At 40.1% G+C, this 21,213-nt stretch overlaps 1 protein-coding gene across 6 annotated transcripts in view; it reads right to left on the reverse strand.

The window, feature by feature from the left end:
• HELZ (helicase with zinc finger) overlaps positions 1-21,213 on the reverse strand; it is a 116,546-nt gene that overhangs the window by 18,754 nt on the left and 76,579 nt on the right. For all 6 annotated transcript variants that reach the window (XM_083598527.1, XM_083598525.1, XM_083598526.1 and 3 more), the window contains 7 exons: positions 20,665-20,893; positions 18,245-18,449; positions 13,233-13,284; positions 11,999-12,201; positions 7,446-7,653; positions 3,264-3,340; positions 1,027-1,597 (listed from right to left, as the gene is read on the reverse strand). In XM_083598527.1, the coding sequence (XP_083454653.1) occupies positions 1,027-1,597; positions 3,264-3,340; positions 7,446-7,653; positions 11,999-12,201; positions 13,233-13,284; positions 18,245-18,449; positions 20,665-20,893 (1,545 nt within the window). The remainder of the gene's footprint in view (positions 1-1,026; positions 1,598-3,263; positions 3,341-7,445; positions 7,654-11,998; positions 12,202-13,232; positions 13,285-18,244; positions 18,450-20,664; positions 20,894-21,213) is intronic.

Here is a 21,213-nt window from a genome sequence, read left to right on the forward strand (position 1 = left end):
CCTCTCACAGGGCCAGTTCAAAATGAGCATACTCTCTCCCACCCTTCCCTGGTGTATGTGTTAGCTTAAGCACTTTGACTGCAGTCTATTTTATTCAAGGATTATTTAAAAGCAGTACATTTTTAAACCACTTGCTATATTTGAAATGTGGTTTAATTAGTGGATGGAGCAATAGATGTCAATTTTCCCTTTGCACAGTAGGCTAGATTCTACACACAGGCACAAACCCCTCTCTATCCTCCATTTAGGCAAGCAACCGCCATGAGCAGAGTTGAAGGACACATTTCAGACAGGCAAAGACACTCAAGGGGGATGGAGACCAGAACCAGCAGGAGGTGTGGCCTGGGGAGGTCCATATATAGAGGCTTGGCACGTGAGGTCCAGGGCCTAAGGTTCTCCACCCATGATTTGAAGCATTTATAATCCACCTTTCCTCAGTGAGCTCAAGGCAGCTAGCACAGCGAGTTCAAACAATAACTCAACCATTTTAAAGAAGAGTAGGCTAATAATGATAACTACAACAAAGTACTCGAAAACTGTAGAACAGTTAAGATTTAAAAATACACCCACATACACACAAAGCTCATAAAAAATAGTGTAACCACAGCAACTGAAATCACTTGAGAATGAGAGCAACCATTTATGGCCCATTTGTAGCCAGTAGTAAGGGGATAAGGTCATTCTCCTTCAGGAATGAGTCCCAGGACCTGAGTGCAGCTGCTGATAAGGCCTCTTTGCCTTCCCATGGCTTTGCATCAATGTGCCTAGCACAACAGAAAAACACAATCAGGAGTTTCAAATGCAAACACCACAGAACTCTTCAAGCAAAGGCTCCGCAAGCATGGCTGATTTTCCTGTCTTTTGCCCTCTGGACAGAAAGGGAGATAACTCAGTACTGAACGACACTAATATTCACAGTGCTACCGAAAACAACAAATGAACCCCAAACCCAAACATAAGCATAGTTTTCAAGTTTAGAACAATTGTGTCCCGTTTGGGTCTATGAAAAGTGGCGGTTATACCTACCTAATTGCTCTCCTATAGGCATCCCTGGAGGATTCTCTTCAATGAAGTGGTTCAAGTGAGGCGGCAACATTGGGTTGTGCTGCGCAATGGGTCTCAGAGGGTTACTGACTTCTTGTAACAGAGATGGAGGGTGCTGCTCTGAAATCACAGTGTCTACACCAGGGGAGTGAGGTCTGTGTGGGACTGGGTTTTTAAAGAATGACTGGTTGGGGCCCGTTTGGTAGGCTGGGGAAAGCTGTGAGGGTGTCTGCAGTGGCTGCTGATTTAAATGATTATGCTGTTGGGCTATCTGGTTCTGCTGTGGATCCATTTGGTTTTGCTGCTCAGACAAATGATTTTGCTGTTGACTCAAAGGGTTCTGCGGTTGTTGTAAAGGGTATGGCTGCCTTGGAATCTGGGGCAGGTGCTGGAAGTGGCGATTAGGAACAGCGTACTGAGCATGTGGAGGGGTGAGGTGAAGATTCAACTGCCGGGGGTTAAGATTATCTTTGCGGTGAAATTTAGAATTAGGATAAGCAGCGCTGGGACGCAACTCCGGGCTTCTATTTTGGGAATTTGCTTCTAAGTCAACCTGGAGAAAATTACACAAATTACTTTGAGTTAAAAATCATTTAAGAAAACATAGCCAACAAAATCCCTGCAAGCTGTATGACTGTACCAAGCAAATTACTTTTAACACATTAATTATTTTCACACTGAATTAGGTATGTGAAATCTAACGAAGGTGGGAAGAACAAGGTCGTAAGTGAAGAAAGAGCACCGTAAAACTTATATATTCTCTTCTTTATTGTGTAACTAAAAACACATTTCACTGATAATTCTACCTGACTTGAAACTGCCTACATGTATTTTATGAATCTGAACATTTTTCTATGCTAATTTTTATTTTTAGAGCTACTTTGGTAATTATATGTTAACAAAGACCAGCGGCAGTTGTGTCCTTCTACTTTTAAACTATGGGCGGTATTCAGCTAACTAGTCCCACTAGCAGAATCCTTCACTGAAAAGTTTGCACTGAGTGGATAATTGCCATAGTGCTATATTGAATTCCTTCCTTAACACCCAGACCTTCTCATCACTGAAGTCCACCCCAGCAACTACTTTTTGTAATATAAACGAATAACCAGCTGCTTGCTTGTGATCATATTTAACTTAGTTAAAGACAAACAACTCTCAGGTTCCATGCTTTTTACCTGTGCCTCTAGACAAAAGCACCAAATATATAACCAAAAGGCAATTATTTATCTGCAAAGCTTAAACAATTTGCTTTAGGTCATCCCACTCAGTTAATGACTTTGTTCCTAAGAGTCTATTCTCCCACCATCTGACAATATTCTTCTGGGGGCTGGGGAAGCGGAGGCTTATTTGAATTACTCATACAAGTGTGAGTATTTACTTGCTCTATAAGTTGAAAGGTTAATTAAAATACTGAAATGTATTAGGTTGGATAGAGACCAACTATTCCACAAATGAATGGGCGCTTTCTCTTTGAGGAAGTGAGTTGGATCCATCAGAGGCGCCTCATGCTCAGGGCACTGGACTGTTCTAGAGGATCCCTCAAACTTTCAGAGCAAATTGGGAGCAGAGCTGCAGGAGCATTCGCCAATTACTTCTAAAATCAGTAAGTCTCATGGTTGGGCAAGCACAAATATTTTGGACATGATTTAGTGTTGTTTTTTAATTAAAAAAACCAGCACTAAGTAATAGCGAACTAAAACATAGATAAAAAATAACAGCACAGAAAAGTTAAAGAATAGCATCTGTCAAAATTCTTGCTAACCTTTTTTTAATGCTAGCAAGTTTTAAAGAGTGGCCTACAAAGCCTTTCTAGTCTGGACTCATTATATATCTGATGTAAATTCTGTAAGGCACGGAAGGCCAATTTTGTAAGGGAGAGAATCCTGAAATATTCCACTTTTTCAAACATAGATCAGCCAATTAAGTAGGCTGTATTATATATAATGTTGAAGTTCTTCGTAGAAAAAGGGAGTCACCTGCCCATTCTCCATGCAAGAATTCCTCTGCTGAATCAAAAGCCTTCCATGGATGGAAAGAACCTTACGGCCATCAAAAGTGAAGTCTACACTCAACACATTACTGATTTGTTATCCCTAGTGTCCCAACTCTTCTGTGTATTGATTCATCTGAGATGACCTCCTTTCTGTCACTTCATGTGTTATGGGAAATGACTAGTAGCCCATATAAGAAGACAAGAAAGAAAAATAAAGACCACACACCTGTTTGGCTTCCATGGGTTTCTTCTCAGGCGTCCGGATTTTATTGAGTTCAGGTCCAGCACTAGGTTCATTTTTACCTAAATATATAAAATACTTACTTACCAAAAACAAAATTAAAGCATTTTCATAGCTCAGATGGGATGATACCCACCCATGGACGCATTAAGGAATGATGGTATTTTATCTTCTCTTGTTGCTGAAGCTGATAATCATTAAAGAACTCCGGTGTTTTATATTCTTCTCCTGCTGCTATTAATCATATACAGTATTTCGTATTCCAGAACATAATTATCCTTACACAAATAGGGCACTTGCGTTTTATAAGACAACACATAGGTGACAATTCAGAAAAGCTAAGAAAGCTTTTGGGGTCATGTGCTTGACCCATTTCAGTACATGAATCCCCAAAGAAGACCATCAGTGATCCCTGTTTCATCCATATACACGTGGTTCCTGTTAATATCCCTAGCCACTACATAGTTGAGGATTTGAGAAACTGAAGAAAAGTTCAGGTCAATTTTTCTTCCCATTTCTCCATGAGCTGGAACAGAGATGACTATCTCATTCTCCTAATTATATAGCAATTACTCATTAGCATAAGCCTCTGGCTCTTGTAACTTTAATACAGAGAGATAGGAAAGACAAAATGTTTTCACATTCTCTTACTGCTTGAAGATTTCCATGCTTTGTAAGATCATATTAAGAAAACAGATTAATTTCTTAGCATGGTTTGAGATTAGGAGGCTGAAATTCTAGTTGTTTGTAGATTTAGGAGCAAAAAATACTATTAGCATGAGTTGTTCAAGACGTGTTTTTGTAGATGCTTTCCCTTTAAAATCTTTTTGATTTTAAGTTTTTCAGAAATCCTTTTATCAGTGAGCAAACAAAGCTGTACTTTCCTGCCCTCTCCCTGCCAGGCAATACTCTAAACATACCCTGTATGCCATGATAAATTGAACAATTGCCTGCCCTAGACAGAGCTACAATCCCTCTGAAAAGGAAGGTCCTGAATCTGTGGGTACTTCTAGATTCTAGATTATTACTGGAGGCAGAGGCCACAGCAGCCAGAAGTGTGTTTTATCAACTTCAGCTGTAGCCGCTTCTGGACCAGGATATGCCAACTAGAGAGGTCCATGCATTAGTGAATTCATGAAAGTGCCCAACTGCAGCTCCTTTCTCAGTAAGAAAATCTGCTGCAAGATGTTCATAAGTACATTTTGGGATCAGGCAAAGGACTCATCTAGGCAGCATCCTGTTCTCACAGTGGCCAAGGAGATGCATATTCGAAGGCTGCAAGCAGGACCTGAGTGCAACAGCCCCTAGCACCTTCACTTCTGAAACCTTTAACTCTTTTAAACTAGCTGCTTATCTTTTATTCAGGACTTCAAACATTATTTTTAAAAGTTCACAATGCTAAGTTTCATCTGCAGGGAAAACTAGCCTTGACGTTTAATTGCTCGTTCTTTGGTGCTTGGCGATATATTGAGTAAATAAAGAATTAAATCTGACTTGTGTGAAAATAGAGGCCTCTTGTGCTTCTTAAATTATAATAAATTGGTGGTATTTAGCACCTTTCACAGACAAACCCAAATCAGAGTTCAGGGACAGACATTTTCTTCAGAGAGACAGAAAGTTGTGTTCAGTGAATTTCACAATATTTCCTTTATCCTCCCCCAGCTACACTATTAAAAGTTCAGGAAATTTAACTTCCCCATTCAAATGTATTTTTCCAGTGTATTCTGCCCTCTTCCACTATGGAGATTACTATGGAAGAAATTAAGGATGGCACGTCATATTTGCTTCTGGAATTATCCTTGCTTTCATGAATCTAAATTAAGTTTCTTCTCTTGACTATATCCATGAACTAGTTAGTGTCCAATTAACTTTTGAATAACATCTTTGCCAGGCATAGCACTGTGACAGCTCATATGTCTACGATATTGGGGAATACAGGAAGCTTTTCAGTTATGCACCTCAGTACCCTGAGCTCTCAACACATGGATAACTCTGCTTTTCAGAGATTTAATGAGGCAGATTTTTGAACTGCATAGCTTTAAGGGAAGTCATCCTAACAGCACAAATGGAATCAGAGCAATTTCAATTTCGATACAGCGCTCAGTCCTTCAGCATTAAAAAGCTGTCTTGCTCTGAAATAGATTTTATGCTAATGATATTATGGAGTTTTGTGCTTATTGTTTCATAATGGATATGTCAGATTTGTTTTTCCAGTTTGAGCCAAAGTCTGCATTTTGGAAGGCAATGGAGCTACCAACACGGGCACGGCAAGCGCTATTTGTCATTTTCATTTAGAAGTGGTTACTTTACGCAATTTTCATAATAATGTATCTACTGTAATCCAGTGGCGCTGGTGTGCACATGGCACCTCTGATGCCCCAACAAATGGCTGATGCACACATGCAGCGAGTATCAGGGAACATTATGCAACAACAACAGAGAATCCCACTGTTTATTTTCCAACTCGCAGAATAGGGCAGCAGTGCCTGTGCATGCAGACGTCTATGTGCGCATCATAGCCCCAGTGATCATTCATGGTCATTATCTGACATTTAGGGACATTTTTATACCATTGTCCTAAAAAAAAGCCTCTGAAAAGATACTTAGGTTACAATTTTGAGAATGATATGCATTGCTAAATTAATTACTGCTCTAATGGTGCTGATGGATCCTGTCTGTAAGAAAAGATTAAGGAGTATATTGCAGCAGCTATACTTCTGCTGAAGGCCTGCTACAGGATTTCAAGGCTCACTCTGTATATCATGGGACACCTTCCTGCAAGATGTCACCATTTGCTGATTTTTCCTTTCCCTATTGTATTACAGGGGAACGTAGAGCCACTAAATTTATTTCATGTTGCAGCTTGGAAAATAATAATAAAAAAATTATCCAGCTCATACCACCTTGATGCTGCTGAAAGAGTACAGTGGTACCTTGGTTGTGGAACTTAATCTGTTCAAAAACCAAGGCACGGCTTCCAATTGGCTGTAGGAGCTTCCTGCACTCAATCGGAAACCGCAGAAGCCACATCGGACGTTCGGCTTCTGAAAAACGTTCGCAAACCAAAACACTCACTTCCAGGTTTGCGGCGTTCGGGAGCCAATTTGTTCGGGGGACAAGCCATTCGACAACCAAGCTACCACTGTAGTGTTATTTCTGGACAAAAGGATAAAGGTAAACGTAAAGGGACCCCTGACCATTAGGTCCAGTCGTGACTGACTCTGGGGTTGCGGCGCTCATCTCGCTTTATTGGCCGAGGGAGCTGGCATACAGCTTCCGGATCATGTGGCCAGCATGACTAAGCCACTTCTGGCGAACAAGAGCAGCACATGGAAATGCCGTTTACCTTCCCGCCGGAGCGTACCTAGTTATCTACTTGCACTTTGATGTGCTTTCAAACTGCTAGGTTGGCAGGAGCAGGGACCGACCAACAGGAGCTCACCCCGTCATGGGGATTCGAACCGCCAACCTTCTGATCGGCAAGCCCTATGCTCTGTGGTTTAACCCACAGCGCCACCTGTGTCCCTTGACAAAAGGATAGCAGCTGCTTAAACTTGAACAGGGGTGGGGAACCCATGGTCTGCAAGCCAGAGATGGCCCATTTCAACAGACTCCCTGGATTCCCTCTATTAGGGAGCAGCTGACGGGGAAAGGGCACTGATGTTGTACAAAGAATGTGAATGCAGCTTCCATCTCTGCGATAAGACCATAGAAACACTGCTGGGTGAGGCCAAATGGCCGCTAGTCGGCATCCTGTTCTCACAGTGGCCAATCAGATGCCTAGGGGAAACTCACAAGCGGCACCTGAGCACAACAGCACTCTCCTCTCTGCTGTGATTTCCAGCAACTGGCATTCAGAAGCATACTGCTTTTGTATGTGCAGGTAGAACATATCCATGGGGGTTAATGGCCACTGATAGCCTTATCCTTCATCAATTTGTCTAATCCCCCTTTAAAGCCTTCCACACTAATTCATTAGACAGCCTTCCTCACATAAACTATAATATATGACACCGTATTATATGCCAGTCTTCATTGGAGTATATTTAAGTAAAGCTGAAAATTCCACATCCCCCAGAATTAGCAAAGTATTTAAGAATGAAGTGTACCAAGGTGGAAGCAGGTTGCCCCACTTAAGAATTTGAAAAACAAAAAACAAAAACTTACTGCTTCGATTTTGTTCAAGTTGCTCTTTATCTGAATGCTGAAGCTGCTGTTGCCCTATACTAACGGGTGAGTGATGTCCAAGACCATAGGGTATAGGAGACCCACGTCCATGTGCTTGTAACATATTCACATTATATGCCATGGCTGCTTGATGAGTAATGATTCGAGGGTCAACTGCAAACCTACTCTGATATCCTGTCCATGGTACCTATGTGATAAATAAATATGAACAGTATTGTTTACATCTTTGTAAGCACGCACACTTGGAAAAATATACAGTTCCAGTGAAAACAGAGGATCCATTTAATCTCCCAAAATAACTAGCACAAATGAATGGGGGAGTGTACTTTCAAAAGTCAACGGGCACGTTTTGAAATGGCAATCTCATTTGGTAACCTAATATAGTGGTACCTTGGTTCCCGAACAGCTTGGCTCCTGAACGAATCGGCTCCTAAACATCACAAACCTGGAAGTAAGTGTTCCAGTTTGTGACCGTTTTTTGGAAGACAAACGTCTGTTTCCGCTGTCAGCATTGTTTCCGGGGCCAATCAGCCATTCAGAAGCCGCGCCTTGGTTTGCGAACGTTTTGGAAGTCAAATGGACTTCCAGTACGGATTGAGCTCAGGAACAAATGTACCACTGCACAAGCAAGCATTCTTCAAATCAACAAACCTCAATAGTGGATGAGTGGCAAGTCTAGAGGCCCTGACCTACCTCAGCTACCTCCGAGGGCTTTTACCCCAGCCTAGTTGCCACTCACATTTACAAGGCTGCACCCACTTTTTCCAATATGGCAGGTTTGGGGACTGCTCCCTCATTGGCAGCTTCCCTGCCTCTCAAAACTGTTGATCCTGGTCTGGTTGTTTCTCTGGGAGATGTATCCTTGGTTCACTGGCCCTCACTGCCCTTGCTAATAAGGTAAAGGTAAAGGGACCCCTGACTGTTAGGTCCAGTCGCGGACGACTCTTGGGTTGCAGCGCTCATCTTGCTTTATTGGCCGAGGGAGCCGGCGTACAGCTTCCAGGTCATGTGGCCAGCATGACTAAGCCACTTCTGGCGAACCAGAGCAGCGCACGGAAACGCCGTTTATCTTCCCGCTGGTATTTATCTACTTGCACTCTGACGTGCTTTCGAACTGCTAGGTGGGCAGGAGCAGGGATCGAACAATGGGCGCTCACCCCGTCGCAGGGATTTGAACTGCTGACCTTCTGATCAGCAAGCCCTAGACTCTGTGGTTTAGACCACAGAACCACCTGCGTCCCACCCTTGCTAATAAAGGTGCCTTAATATTGAGTCAGACCACTGGGCCCATCTAACTCAGTCTTCACTGACCAGCAGTGGCTCTCCAGGGTTTCTGGAAGAGTTCTCTCCCAGCCCTACTTGGAGATGCCAGGGATTGAAGCTGGTGTTTCCAGTATGCAAATCATGCACTCGGCCACCAACCTGTGCAGCTCTTCCCTTCCTACACATCCGAGCAACCTTAAGGGAGATTTTTATACCACTGTGTGCCATTTGCCGCTGCTGTTTTACTTCTGGCTAGATCAGTCATAACCCAAGTAGTGAAGCCCCAATAAAATCCAAATTACAGTTTTATTTAATTGACTGAAATAATTTTACCCCCCTCTTCATTCAAACAAAGGCTCTTGGAGCAGGTTGCAGATCAACAAAAGCAAGGCAATCCCTGCTCTCAGGCTGACAGCCAAAAAGGTGAAGTTGTCCACTTCTGAACCAGATGATGTATGAGCTGATATATATGGCAGTGAAGTGGTACAGCTGTAAACAATCTGGTTAGTATATAGGCAAGCCAGTATTTGGAATTCATGCTCTCTCTTCCCACAGCCTAAAATGGGTTTCAGATCCTGGTTTAAGGATACTTTTCGTCAGTGCTTTTTTTCCGGGGGGACGCATACCCCTAAACATATTATGAATCTAAGTTGGGCCTCACTGAGGGGCAGTATTTCAATATGAGTAGGAAAATGAGAGTACCCCCTAAACATTTTTTTTAGAAAAAAAGCACAGCTTTTAGTTAGCCTTGACTTTGGTTCATATTGTTGGAGAAGAGCAACTATACCGGTGGGTTGGTTTACATACCAGAGGGTAGCTTACTGTCTTTTAACCACGGTTAACAAACCAACAGCATTACATCTACATTGGCCCCTAATGATAGTAGACAAAAACGTTCACTGAAGATTTGCTTTAAAATATTCTTTCAATCTTATTAAATGGTGGTTTAAAAATCTTTTGAAACCTTCACAGATGGACTTTAGCCTTGAATCATCTGTTCCTTAAAACTAAAATCAGAAGAACCATAAATAATTGTGAATATATTTCTTTGTGTGATATCTCGCCAAGTATAAAGACACAGGTAGTAATAATGTATAAGCCCATCCACCTAACAGCCTTTTAACGTCGCATTTAAATAAAATACAAAGATTTGATTATTTTTGTTTGATATTAATAGAAAGCAAGATTGCATTACAAAGATGCAGCTGCTAAGCTTCATATTTCATTTAACTGTAACCATTAAATGCTGCCTTCTGGTAACCTAGTTAGGAAAAAAAACTGCCTCTAAAATGAATGGAAGCCAATGGTCTTGCTATGTTAAAGAAAAATGGTACCAGATGGACAGAGCAGGAATATCTCCAAATAGAAGTTCATAGCAAACCCCAAAATAGAAGTCATGAACAGGATTTCACCAACAGCCATCAAATGGAGTGTGCATTTTATACAAACACAGAGCAATCTTGATTTACTTATCCTTGCTGAGTTTAGCATTTTGAAAACCGGGAGTGTCAGACCTCTCCCTATGGGGGCACCAAAGCAAGGGAAGAAACAGGAAAATATTATAGGTGCTTGGCCTCAAGTATACAGATGGAACAGGAACAGAAATGTTTAAGGCATGCCCTTCATATGTTTTGTAATACAACAACGCCCATCACACCAGCCAGTTCAGGGATCAACGGTGGCAAAACTGAGTGCCATTGATTCAATCAACACATGCAGAACTAATTCAGATGGCTGACCTGCCAATAGTGACACTCCAGGGTTCTGTTCAGTTCCTGTTTTTAAGTGACCCCCGAGACTTAACTGCAGGTTGAAAAGCAGTTATTCTTTGGCTTATGCATTCCTCCCAATTTTGTCAAGCATACACCAAAGTTTTGAAGTTGACAGCACCGTGGGCATAGTCCATATTACACCATACCCTAGTCTTGTTCAAATGCAAGAGTGTAGAAGAGGAGGCTGGGGTGGGGGGTTTATATGCGAGCCTAAAGCCTGCTTCAAATCTATTCTGTATGGCAGTGTTACATCTGCAATAGCTCAGAAAAGGATAATAGGTTTCTATTTCTCAAGTAAAGAAGTAGAAAGAAACCCCAGGGACAGACCTAAGTAATATATCCAAATTTTCTATCACATCCCTAGGAGGCAAATTGGGCGCAGCCCATTTGATGCCATTTTTCGACTCCTGAAACAGTGCAGGGAAGGGGTTGACCACGGCAGGGGCTTCTGTTTTCTCTTCCTCTAAAAGCTGCTGTCTCTGCCACTGGCTCCCAGAGGGCTGATGAGAAAGTCTCAGAACAAAAAGTTAACATGGCTCTGTTTTCGTTAACAAAAAATATTATAAAGGATCATCTAGTCTGAACCATGGGTAGGCAAACTAAGGCCTGGGGGCCGGATCCAGCCCAATCACCTTCTCAATCCAGCCCGCGGACGGTCCTGGAATCAGCGTGTTTTTACATGAGTAGAATGTGTGCTTTTATTTAAAATGCATCTCTGGGTTATTTGTGGGGCCTGCCTGGTGTTTTTACATGAGTAGAATGTGTGCTTTTATTTAAAATGCATCTCTGGGTTATTGGTGGGGCATAGGAATTCATTCATTTCCCCCCCCAAAAAATATAGTCTGGCCCCCCACAAGGTCTGAGGGACAGTGGACCGGCCCCCTGCTGAAAAAGTTTGCTGACCCCTGGTCTGAACAGAATGAGCTCCTAAAAGTTAAAGTTACTGATATATCAAAACAATATATCAAAACTGATACAGTGGTACCTCGAGTTACGTACGCTTCAGGTTACAGACTCTGCTAACCCAGAAATAGTGCTTCAGGTTAAGAACTTTGCTTCAGGGTGAGAACAGAAATCGTGCTCCGGCGGCGCAGCGGCAGCAGGAGGCCCCATAGGCTAAACTGGTGCTTCAGGTTAAGAACAGTTTCAGGTTAAGAATGGACCTCCGGAACGAATTAAGTACTTAACCCGAGGTACCACTGTATATCAAAAGTTACTGATATATCAAAACAAAGTAAAATTTACTGGTTAAATAATTGGCCTTAGAAGGGTTTTGCTATGAGCACAGCCCTGAGCAGAAAACCTGGCAGCTCTGTCTGCAGCTTGTAACCTCATTGTGCCTTGGGCACTACCTAAGTAGTTCTAACTTTGAAGAATGTGGTGGTTAATTAACACTTTCTATGAATATATATGCGCACTGTAATATTTCCCAAAAAAACCCCGAACAAGCATTTTCAAAATGAAGAGGATGTCATCAACATGAAAGGGTATACTTACGGGCAAAGGCACAGGCATGAGCATATTTCCTCCATAAACAGCAGGTACATAAAGAATGCTTGTCCCCGTGTGAGGATCTATCCTTTGAACTGGACTAGGAGATTTCCCAAGGTTGGGATGAGGCCCAGAGGGAGGGGGAGGAGGGGGAGGAGGAGTATAGGCTCTGATAGGATTTCCAATTAAAACAGAAGGATTGGGCTGAACTGGAAAATAAACAAAAAAATCCAACATGGATGTGAAGGTTAAGGGCTATCAATACTTTCCCCAATACTTTGTCAATATTTGCCCAATACTTTGTAGGAAAAGTAGGTTCCTGTTGGAAATATAGCTGGCATTTCAGCGAGGTCTTTATTTTCTCATGTGTACAGAGTTTATAGAATTATCTCCACTATTATGTGGACTTTAATAATCAAGCTAGATTTGAAACCCTGTTTTTTCCATCAAAGCCTTCTGGTCTTCTATTGTCATATTCTTTGATAGTATTTTCATTTTCTGCTGGTTAATCTTAAAACTTGCTAATATACCAAGCTCTTTTCTATCTCTTATTTCTTCTCTCTCTCTCTTTCCTTTTCGTCATGTTTTTATCTAACTTGAATTAATGTCAGACAAAAAAGATATCTGAGATTAAGTTTTGTATTTCTTTTTATAAAGTCTAATAAAAATTATTATTAATGATGATGGTAATAATAATAAAGATAACTGGGCCACGCTAGTAACCACCAGGTTTAAACAAGGCCATAAATCAATATGCTTGACATAAACACTAAAACACACCGATAGCCTATTCAGATTTTATCCTTCCTCACTAGAAGGATCTCTGAGAAAGACAGAAAGGATCTTGATCCCACTCATTCCCCACTCCTCCCTCTGTAAACACATTGCAAGAGGAAACAAATTGAGGGGTTCCTCTATTATCTGTGTTCTGGATCTCCACCAATCCTGGGAAATTAAAATTCCTTCAGTTTTCTTTCTGAGAATCAGGGAAGATGCCTCAAATGCTATGGGATATTTCATCTGGTCACTAATTCCTTATCCCCACAGGGAGGGAGGGAGTATGGAAGCACAACACTTCCTTACGACAATCCATGAGGAACATTCCAAACAGGTCCATAGATCCTTATTCTGAGATCCCTCCCTCTCACCACCCAAAAACATTGATTTCCACTGAGAAAATAGGCAGATTTGAAACCAATCAACAATGATCCCCACCAACAATAGTTCATCAGGTACTTACCAATTCCATCACTTTGAAAATGGTCGTTCTGATTATGGTGGTGGCCTTTCACCTTAAAAAAAAAAATAGCGATAAAGTCATTCTAGCTATATAGCTTAGTATAAAATGAATTATAAAGATTGTATCCAGCTGTATCTCCCTGCTTATGGAGAGTTGTGGACTTGAGATATCAATATTAATTTCTATAAAGCACACAGAGGCTCAATAAGTGATAGAAGCTATACGTATTACACAAAAATGAAAGAATAAAAATGAAATAGGTCACAAGCTTGCAACTGAGAAATTGATATTTTCTAAATAAACTAGAAACTAGTGTGATAAATTAGAAAATTTAGCCTTTTGAATGCACAAGTGATTAAGCGAACTCGAAGGTGAAACTAGTATATCATGAAACATTTAGTTCTGCTTCAGTAAGAACTAGGTAACTATAACACTAGACAAAAAATAATACTGACTTGGGCTTTCCTCCAAAGTGAATTAATTAGATTTTATTAATTAAATGAGATAATTATATTATTCAGGAAGAACCTCAAAAGACAAAACTTCTGACAAAACTTCAAACGTTCTGATAAATATTTAGAATCTACCCAATGCTAAGGGGTCAAGATTAGACATAACTGTACAAAATGTTATTTATTGTCCTTATATGTTGCAATTTGGTTCAAGTTCCTGCTATGCCACAATGCTTGTTGGGTGATCTCAGTCAGACACTATATTTTAACCTAACATTTCATAGGACTGTGGGGTGCCCTGAGGATTATAAAAAAAATCATAAATATATAAGTAAATCCATACAAACTCATGCAATCATTTTAGAAACTGAAGAGAAAATTCCATGTGCTCAATTTAATATCTCAGAGACAACAGAGAGCACAGCCAGCCCAATCTCTCAGGTAATACATGAAAGAACAATAACACGTATCTAACTGAACACTGTTGTAAAATATTCTCCCTATTATATGAGCAGACATATCTACTATTATTCACTTTCTGAGCATATTTACACACTACAGCTGAATATGTGCAGATGGCAAGACAAACCAATGGCCAAATAGTATAATCTAGGGTGCCTATGTCAGAGGCGGCTCAAACATAGAAGTCAGAGATCATGATGCAACTAACCTCAGATCCATAGCCATCTTCTAAATAAGCAATATATCTGCTGTTCATAGATAATAGTGTAGAAGATACTGACGCCTGCTTATCAATATGTGGCCAAGCATCAAATGTGAAAACTCACTGATGCTTAAGAACATGAACTTCCCAGGGAAAAGGCAAGTTCTATCCAATTTTGCAGCAATCTGAACAAATTAATCAGTACTCTGTCTATAGACAGGTGAACTACAAATAAAACGGATTAAGAAAAAATTATAAACTGTTTCACTACCTATTAAACAAAGATAATGGTTTGTTAGTGTTCAGAAACTAAGAAAGCCAATGAAATTTTCAAAGACCAGACACTAAAACATTATTTAATCTGGTATTGTGATTTCTTTACACATGTATGGTTTACTTAACAACTTTTTCCATAAGAGAGACTTTGACATTTGTTTTGCCACGTTTATCACAGTCACTTTAAAATAGCTTTATTTCCAAATGTAAACAGCAAGTCTGTGAACAAATGGATTTGAAAGCCTGTCTTGTTTCATTGTTTTATCTGCATCTAGCACTGCACCACCTGGTGATTTTTTTTTAATGCAGTTTTGCTCTTCAAAATAGCCTTGCAGAGTTCTATGCCTGTGGTCTCGCAGTGATTTCTGGATCAAATAGACTTATTTTAAAAGTGAGTAAAAGTGTTTTTATTTTTAACCCACCATGCTCTGACTTTTAGCTACATTCAGCTTGATTCTTTCTGACTTGCTGACTGCAGCTACAAAGAAGGGCGTTTTGGGATAAATTATTCTACAATTCATATTACAAATATTTCACTGTGTTTAGATTTGCTACACATTTATAAGTAGGTCACTACTACCTGGGCCAAGATAGTCTCTTTTGATTGTAGATTACTACCTGGCACACGTCTTTCACTCTTCTTTGGTACCTGAGTGCAGCAACATTTAAAGTAGGGTTTTGCAAACTTGGGTCTCCAGCTATTTTTGGACTACAATTCCCATCATCCCTGACCACTGGTCCTGCTAGTTAGGGATGATAGCAACTATAGTCCAACGATAGCTGGAGAACCAAGTTTGGAAAACCCTGGTTTAAAGCATTGGCTTGCCTTTCCAGGAATTAGAACACTAATTAAAACTAAAGCCCTACTCTGACTCTTATGGTAGTGACACCCTGGCAGGTTATCTGGTTAATGTAGGATTGGAGATTTATATATAAGACTAGACACCACAAGATGGTTTCTATGAATACAGTGGTACCTCGGGTTACATACGTTTCAGGTTACAGACTCCCCTAACCCAGAAATAGTGCTTCAGGTTAAGAACTTTGCTTCAGGATGAGAACAGAAATTGGGCTCCGCCGGCGCGGCAGCAGCAGGAGGCCCCATTAGCTAAAGTGGTGCTTCAGGTTAAGAACAGTTTCAGGTTAAATATGGACCTCCGGAACGAATTAAGTACAGTACTTAACCTGAGGTACCACTGTACCTTCCATTTAAACACAGACTTATTCTTTCACTACTCTGGCTCCAAGCTTTTCTTCTTGTTTCTTCAAATCTAAAATATATTACAGTATACAGTAACAGCATGGCTTTTACACAAACCCAGAAGGCTAGTTAACAGACTTAATCAACCTACTGCAAGTTTCCCACTTGTAACACAAGTCTAGATATGGGAAGGGGCATTCATGGGTATAGGAGAACTAAACCATGCATCTTGCCAATCCTATTAATACCCCTGTCCTGCATTCTCTGTTATTGCAGAAAATATTTTTGTGTAGATAACATCCAAGTTTGGCTCTCAGATTCTATGTTAAAATTCAGGTATACTAGCAACTTGAAAGTTTATCATTTAGCATGTACTTTTCGTGTACTGTTTCTCTGTCAGTGAGAAAAGAAAGAAAATAGGTCTGTGGGAAGATTGTAGGTTTCAGCAGCTAATTTCATGACTAACTGTACCCTTTAAAATAATTTTCTTTGTGTCTCAGAAAACCAGTTTTTATTATGTTACAATGCATGTCAGAAATATTATGAGATTCTATCTTCTAATTAAAAACCAACATGACAAAGTTCCAACTTGTACACCTTACTGAAACTTCTGCAGAAATGGAAATTGTATTAATATGGACCTTGAAAATGAAGAACAGTCTTTGGACATGCAGTTTCCTAAAAGACTAACATTTCAAAGCATTATTAATAGGTTTTAAAAGCTTCATTATATTACAGAAAATAATGAATTTTGATAAATGAGTATTTCTAAATATAATAACTCTTTTTGAAAGGTTCACAAAAGATATTCCTTTCTGCGCTATCAAATAAAATCTAAAAAATGTAAATGAAAAACAGTATGAATTTGAAGTTTTCATGTAGATGTTAACTTGTGACAAAAACATAACATTTTGAGAAGCCTTCTTGTAAAATGGGATTGTTTTCCAAGGATCTAATACAACTCGTTTTAATTATGCCAGCAAACATGGTCAAGTAATAAATCTTATTAATACCCTTGACAACTAAATATAGAATATAATATTATTCTTCATAAACACAAGGAAGGGCAATTGTATGGTTTTCACAATTCCTGCCACTATGAATTCTCATAGGAGCATTTTATTGTTACAGCCTTTTAGATAAATATGTTTGGCTTCCTGAAGAACACTATACCAGTGCAATAATGAGTAAATGGTAAGTGAATTCTGCACTGTAACAGTTTTCTAGGCTGCAAGTAACCATTGTTATTAGTATCATCTCCTGCAAAGTGTAAAGTACTGAATTATACTTTTCACATCAATTCTAACAGCTTTTGGCTGACTTATTGCCCGTACATTTTAGATAGCTGCTTTATATCTGGAGCAAAAAACTATTATGTAGTAACAACTTTATTTTAACACACAGGGTGTGTATGTGATGTTAAGGGAGGGGCAGTACCGAGAAGAGGCAGGAACGAAGATTTGGAGATATGCTTCAGAGGTCCAGAATGTGGGGAGCCCGGAAAAATTAATAATTACAATTTGGAATGCAATTTGGTGGTTTTTAAAATTTTAGTTTATTGTTTTTAATAAGATTATGATGTGGATATGTTGATTGATTTTTTTTATTGGAAAATCAATAAAAATGATTTTTTTAAAAAAAGGGGGGAGGGGTAGTACCTCTTCGGGGGAGGCTCCTAGAAGCTGTCAGCATGCAACGGCAGCCACCCCCCGGGAACAGTTTTGACTGGCTGGCTAAACCAAGTGAGGGTGGCCGATGGGTCTCAAACCCTTGCATGTAAAAACAGGCTCTGGCGGAATGAGCCATTAAGACCAATAGTGGGTCCAATGGTCAAGAAGGTGGTTTCTGTACGTGCTATAGATGGAAGTGATGCGGATGCCAATCGTCAACCTGGGAAAGTAGCCCATCTAGGAAAAGGAATACTCTGATCCTAAACCTCCACTGCCTTGTGGGATATCTTTGGAAGAAGGAAAGGCTAAGGAGTGGACCCTAAACAAAGCCGGAATGGAGTCCCTTGTACATCTCTTTCCAGCAACTCCTGCAGCCAAACTGGTGTCAAACCTATTGCTCTGGTTTCCTTGGAACCACATCAGTAAGGCCTTGTCATCCGTGCAGCCCAGGAGCTCCATAAACAATGCCCAGGCTTCCGCCCCGGGGAGGTCAGTCAAGTGCTGTTAATACAGCAGTTTTGACTTCATCCCTGGAGGCGCACTACCTTGCCACTCAACGCAGGTACATACCAACAATTTTAACACACCCGGTCATATTAGGAACTCCTTAGCCCAGTATCATTTCTACTCTTTGTTCACATAGGGAAACAGAACTACCAGTTTTGCCCATGCAGCCATACAACTTCTCAACAGGTACCCCTATTGAGCCTTGCAAGCTCATAATAGCTTTCTTCCAGGTAAAACTTTACCTTTGGTGGTGACTGCTGTGGTTTGTTAGCGTGTGATGAATGCTGCTGTCGCAACGCCCGTGGAATAAATTCAGGAGCCAGCGGATTCAATACATAGGTTTTCTTTAACTCCAAAGCTTCCAGCTGAGCCTTGATCTGATCAAATGTGATACCATGAAGACTTTCATTTTCATGACAAAGGGCAATAAACCTTTCCCAAAATTTCCTAAAGAAGCCAAAAGAAAAAGAATACCTAAGTTGCTTGTTTGCTATATACAAATTTTACAAATTAAGCCTTGAACCCAGTACACTGCTACACTTCCATTAGTCACTTTGAATCCAGTACTATTTTATTATGAGACAACCTAGTATTGCATGCTTCTAAAATAATAAACATCAGCATTCAGCCATTAGGAAGGTTTACTGACAGCGTTTCTCAAAACATTTTATGTCACGGAAGACTTAGTGCCGGAACTCCTATAAGGTTTTTGCCTTTGCTAGTAGACTTCAGAAATTGCACACTTGTACTGGGACTGTAACAATTGAAACATGCTCCTTATCTTAAAAGAAACAAGTGCCAAACAGACCCATCTAAGCTGTTTTTAGCATTTTTAAAAAGTCATTTCCTTTATAATCCTGTTTAACTTAATGAAAAGTATGTCTGAATCCTCCAGCAGTACTTTTCAACAGGATGTTATCTACAACTGACAGAAAGAAAAGAGAGGCATGCTTAATTTTTTTAATTTTTTTTGTGATGGAGAAATAATCTAAAACTGAGTTTCACTTAAATATATATGCTTTTTAAAATATGCAACCCATCTAAATGACATTATTTTGGTAAAAATGATATAATTTGAATAGAATCTGCTTATGATAGATGGACAAAGAAGGTAAACATAAAGCCTCTATTTCATGACGCCACTGTGCATATGTATTCAGTATGAAATGAAAGCACATTCCCAGTTTTTACCCTACAATGAAGATCTCATGCAAGGAAAGAGAGATTACTGAATTCTCTTCCATTTGTGTTTTCCCAGTAAATTCTCACTGACCACAGTTTATCCTTTCAATGGAGGCCACAGTTTTCTAATGATGATAATTTAAATTTCTGCCACAAACAAACCCTTAGGCTAGTGTATAAAAGATTTAAAAATGTAAATATATATATTAAGAAACTGTAAGTATCTGCAAGCATATTTTTGCTTCCATGAGACCAAGAAAAAAATCTATGGTTCCCCTTGCTCTCACATACAAATCTCCCATACTCTATCGCTCATGTTCTTCCCCTCACAAAGGAGAAACAGCTGGTGATTAACCCAGTCCTGCTCTTGGTTCTTACTCGAATGTCACAGCTCTGAAATAGTAAGCTGAGATATGCATGAGCCCAGCACCTCATACAAGGGAGAAGCTGCAAGACTCCACTTGTGAGCAAATGCCTCATGTGTATCTCAAGATACAATCTTCTGAACTGGGCCATTCAGTTTGGGAGGGGAGGGGAGAGAATGCGGAGGTAGTCAGTGTACAGATTAATCTTTTCAAATGTTGTGCACATACCCCTGCCTATGATTTGTTATTTTGTGAAACTGTTACTAAAGAGTAAACCCCTGTTACTTTCTCCCGGCGTGCTCCTGTCCCTAAGAGAAGAGAGATGAACCTGCAAGCCATTACATAGTTTTCAGGCTCCATCCTAGGCACTGGACTTCACCCTTTGGGGACAAAACAGCACCATATAGCTTCCTGGTTGCCATGAATGAACAGAACCAAAAGTCTTTCAGTTGCTCTGATGTCAATTGGGCTCTTTTGTTTCTGTTCTGGCTTATCAGAAAGTAAAAAGATGGGGTTTAACTCAGTCTAGCTCTCCAGATTATCAGCTAGGGTGTAGTGTTACAAAGGTATGTCCCTTTGTTTTTTAGGCCAGATTGGGAAATTATAGTTACTAAGCTTTGGAACAAGCCAGGTTCAAACTATTTTACCCCCATCTGAAGTCTGAAGCTGTACAGTTCAGGAAGAGCTTCATGATGTGTATTATCTATAATGTGTATAAATCAGCTCTGCCTTTCACTTACTGCTGCTAATTAAATTTATCAGCAAAATGCTGCTGACTTAGATCTCATTGCCAGGAATCTATGTACAGTATTAGGCCCAAACTGCGCTGTTGGAGCATATACATTGGTAGAAGAGATAGCAATCCCTTAGGTATTAATGATAGGCCCTAAACTACAGGCCAGGAGAGATAGAGGGTCAAAGATGCTGCTTTCGCTAAGCCTCAAAATATCTGAGTAGGTTTGGAAAGTCAGCCAAAACCAGCCTAGTGGGGAACAGCACACATATAAGCATGGCAATGGATTTATTAACTACAGGCCAACTGTCCATTACCAAATACACAGTAAAGTTTTCATCGGTCCTATTCACTGTTTGTTCACACCCCACATTTGGTGTACCTGCATCTTCCAATGGAACACAGAGCAATAGGGTCTCCCACCACAGCTACTAGGGACTGTGCTCTTGTTATGGCTGTGTTGAGAAGTTTGTAATTGGACAAAAAACCATAATCCAAGTCTTCAGTTGAATCTTCCAATAAATGCTCCTTCCGTTTTATTGGTGTTTGCTTGTGTTTGCATGTGTGCCGTGTTCGTACCGTGCTGAGAAACAACACTCGAAACTGCTTTCCTGAAGAAGAGGGAAAAGTCTGAGATAATTTTAGCCAATTTCTTTGCTGGACATACAACCATGTAATTCTGGCAATTGGATAATTAGTGCTCAACTAAAAAGCTTTGTACTGAAAAAAAAAAAAAGAGTTTAAACGATTTGAAAATGCATTAGAAATAGCCAGAATCGTTTACAGGTCAAAGTCTTCATCTTTTACTCTAGCAGTAATTATGCTTGATCTTTTTTGGCTTTATACCCTTTATGTTTCACCAGTAACATCTATTAAATGTGCGTGACATTAAGTTCACATATCTTTTTTTTAAAAAAAATCCCCATTATTA

This window comes from Podarcis filfolensis (genome assembly GCF_964270895.1).
Source record: "Podarcis filfolensis genome assembly, chromosome: 2".
Taxonomy (NCBI): domain Eukaryota; kingdom Metazoa; phylum Chordata; class Lepidosauria; order Squamata; family Lacertidae; genus Podarcis; species Podarcis filfolensis.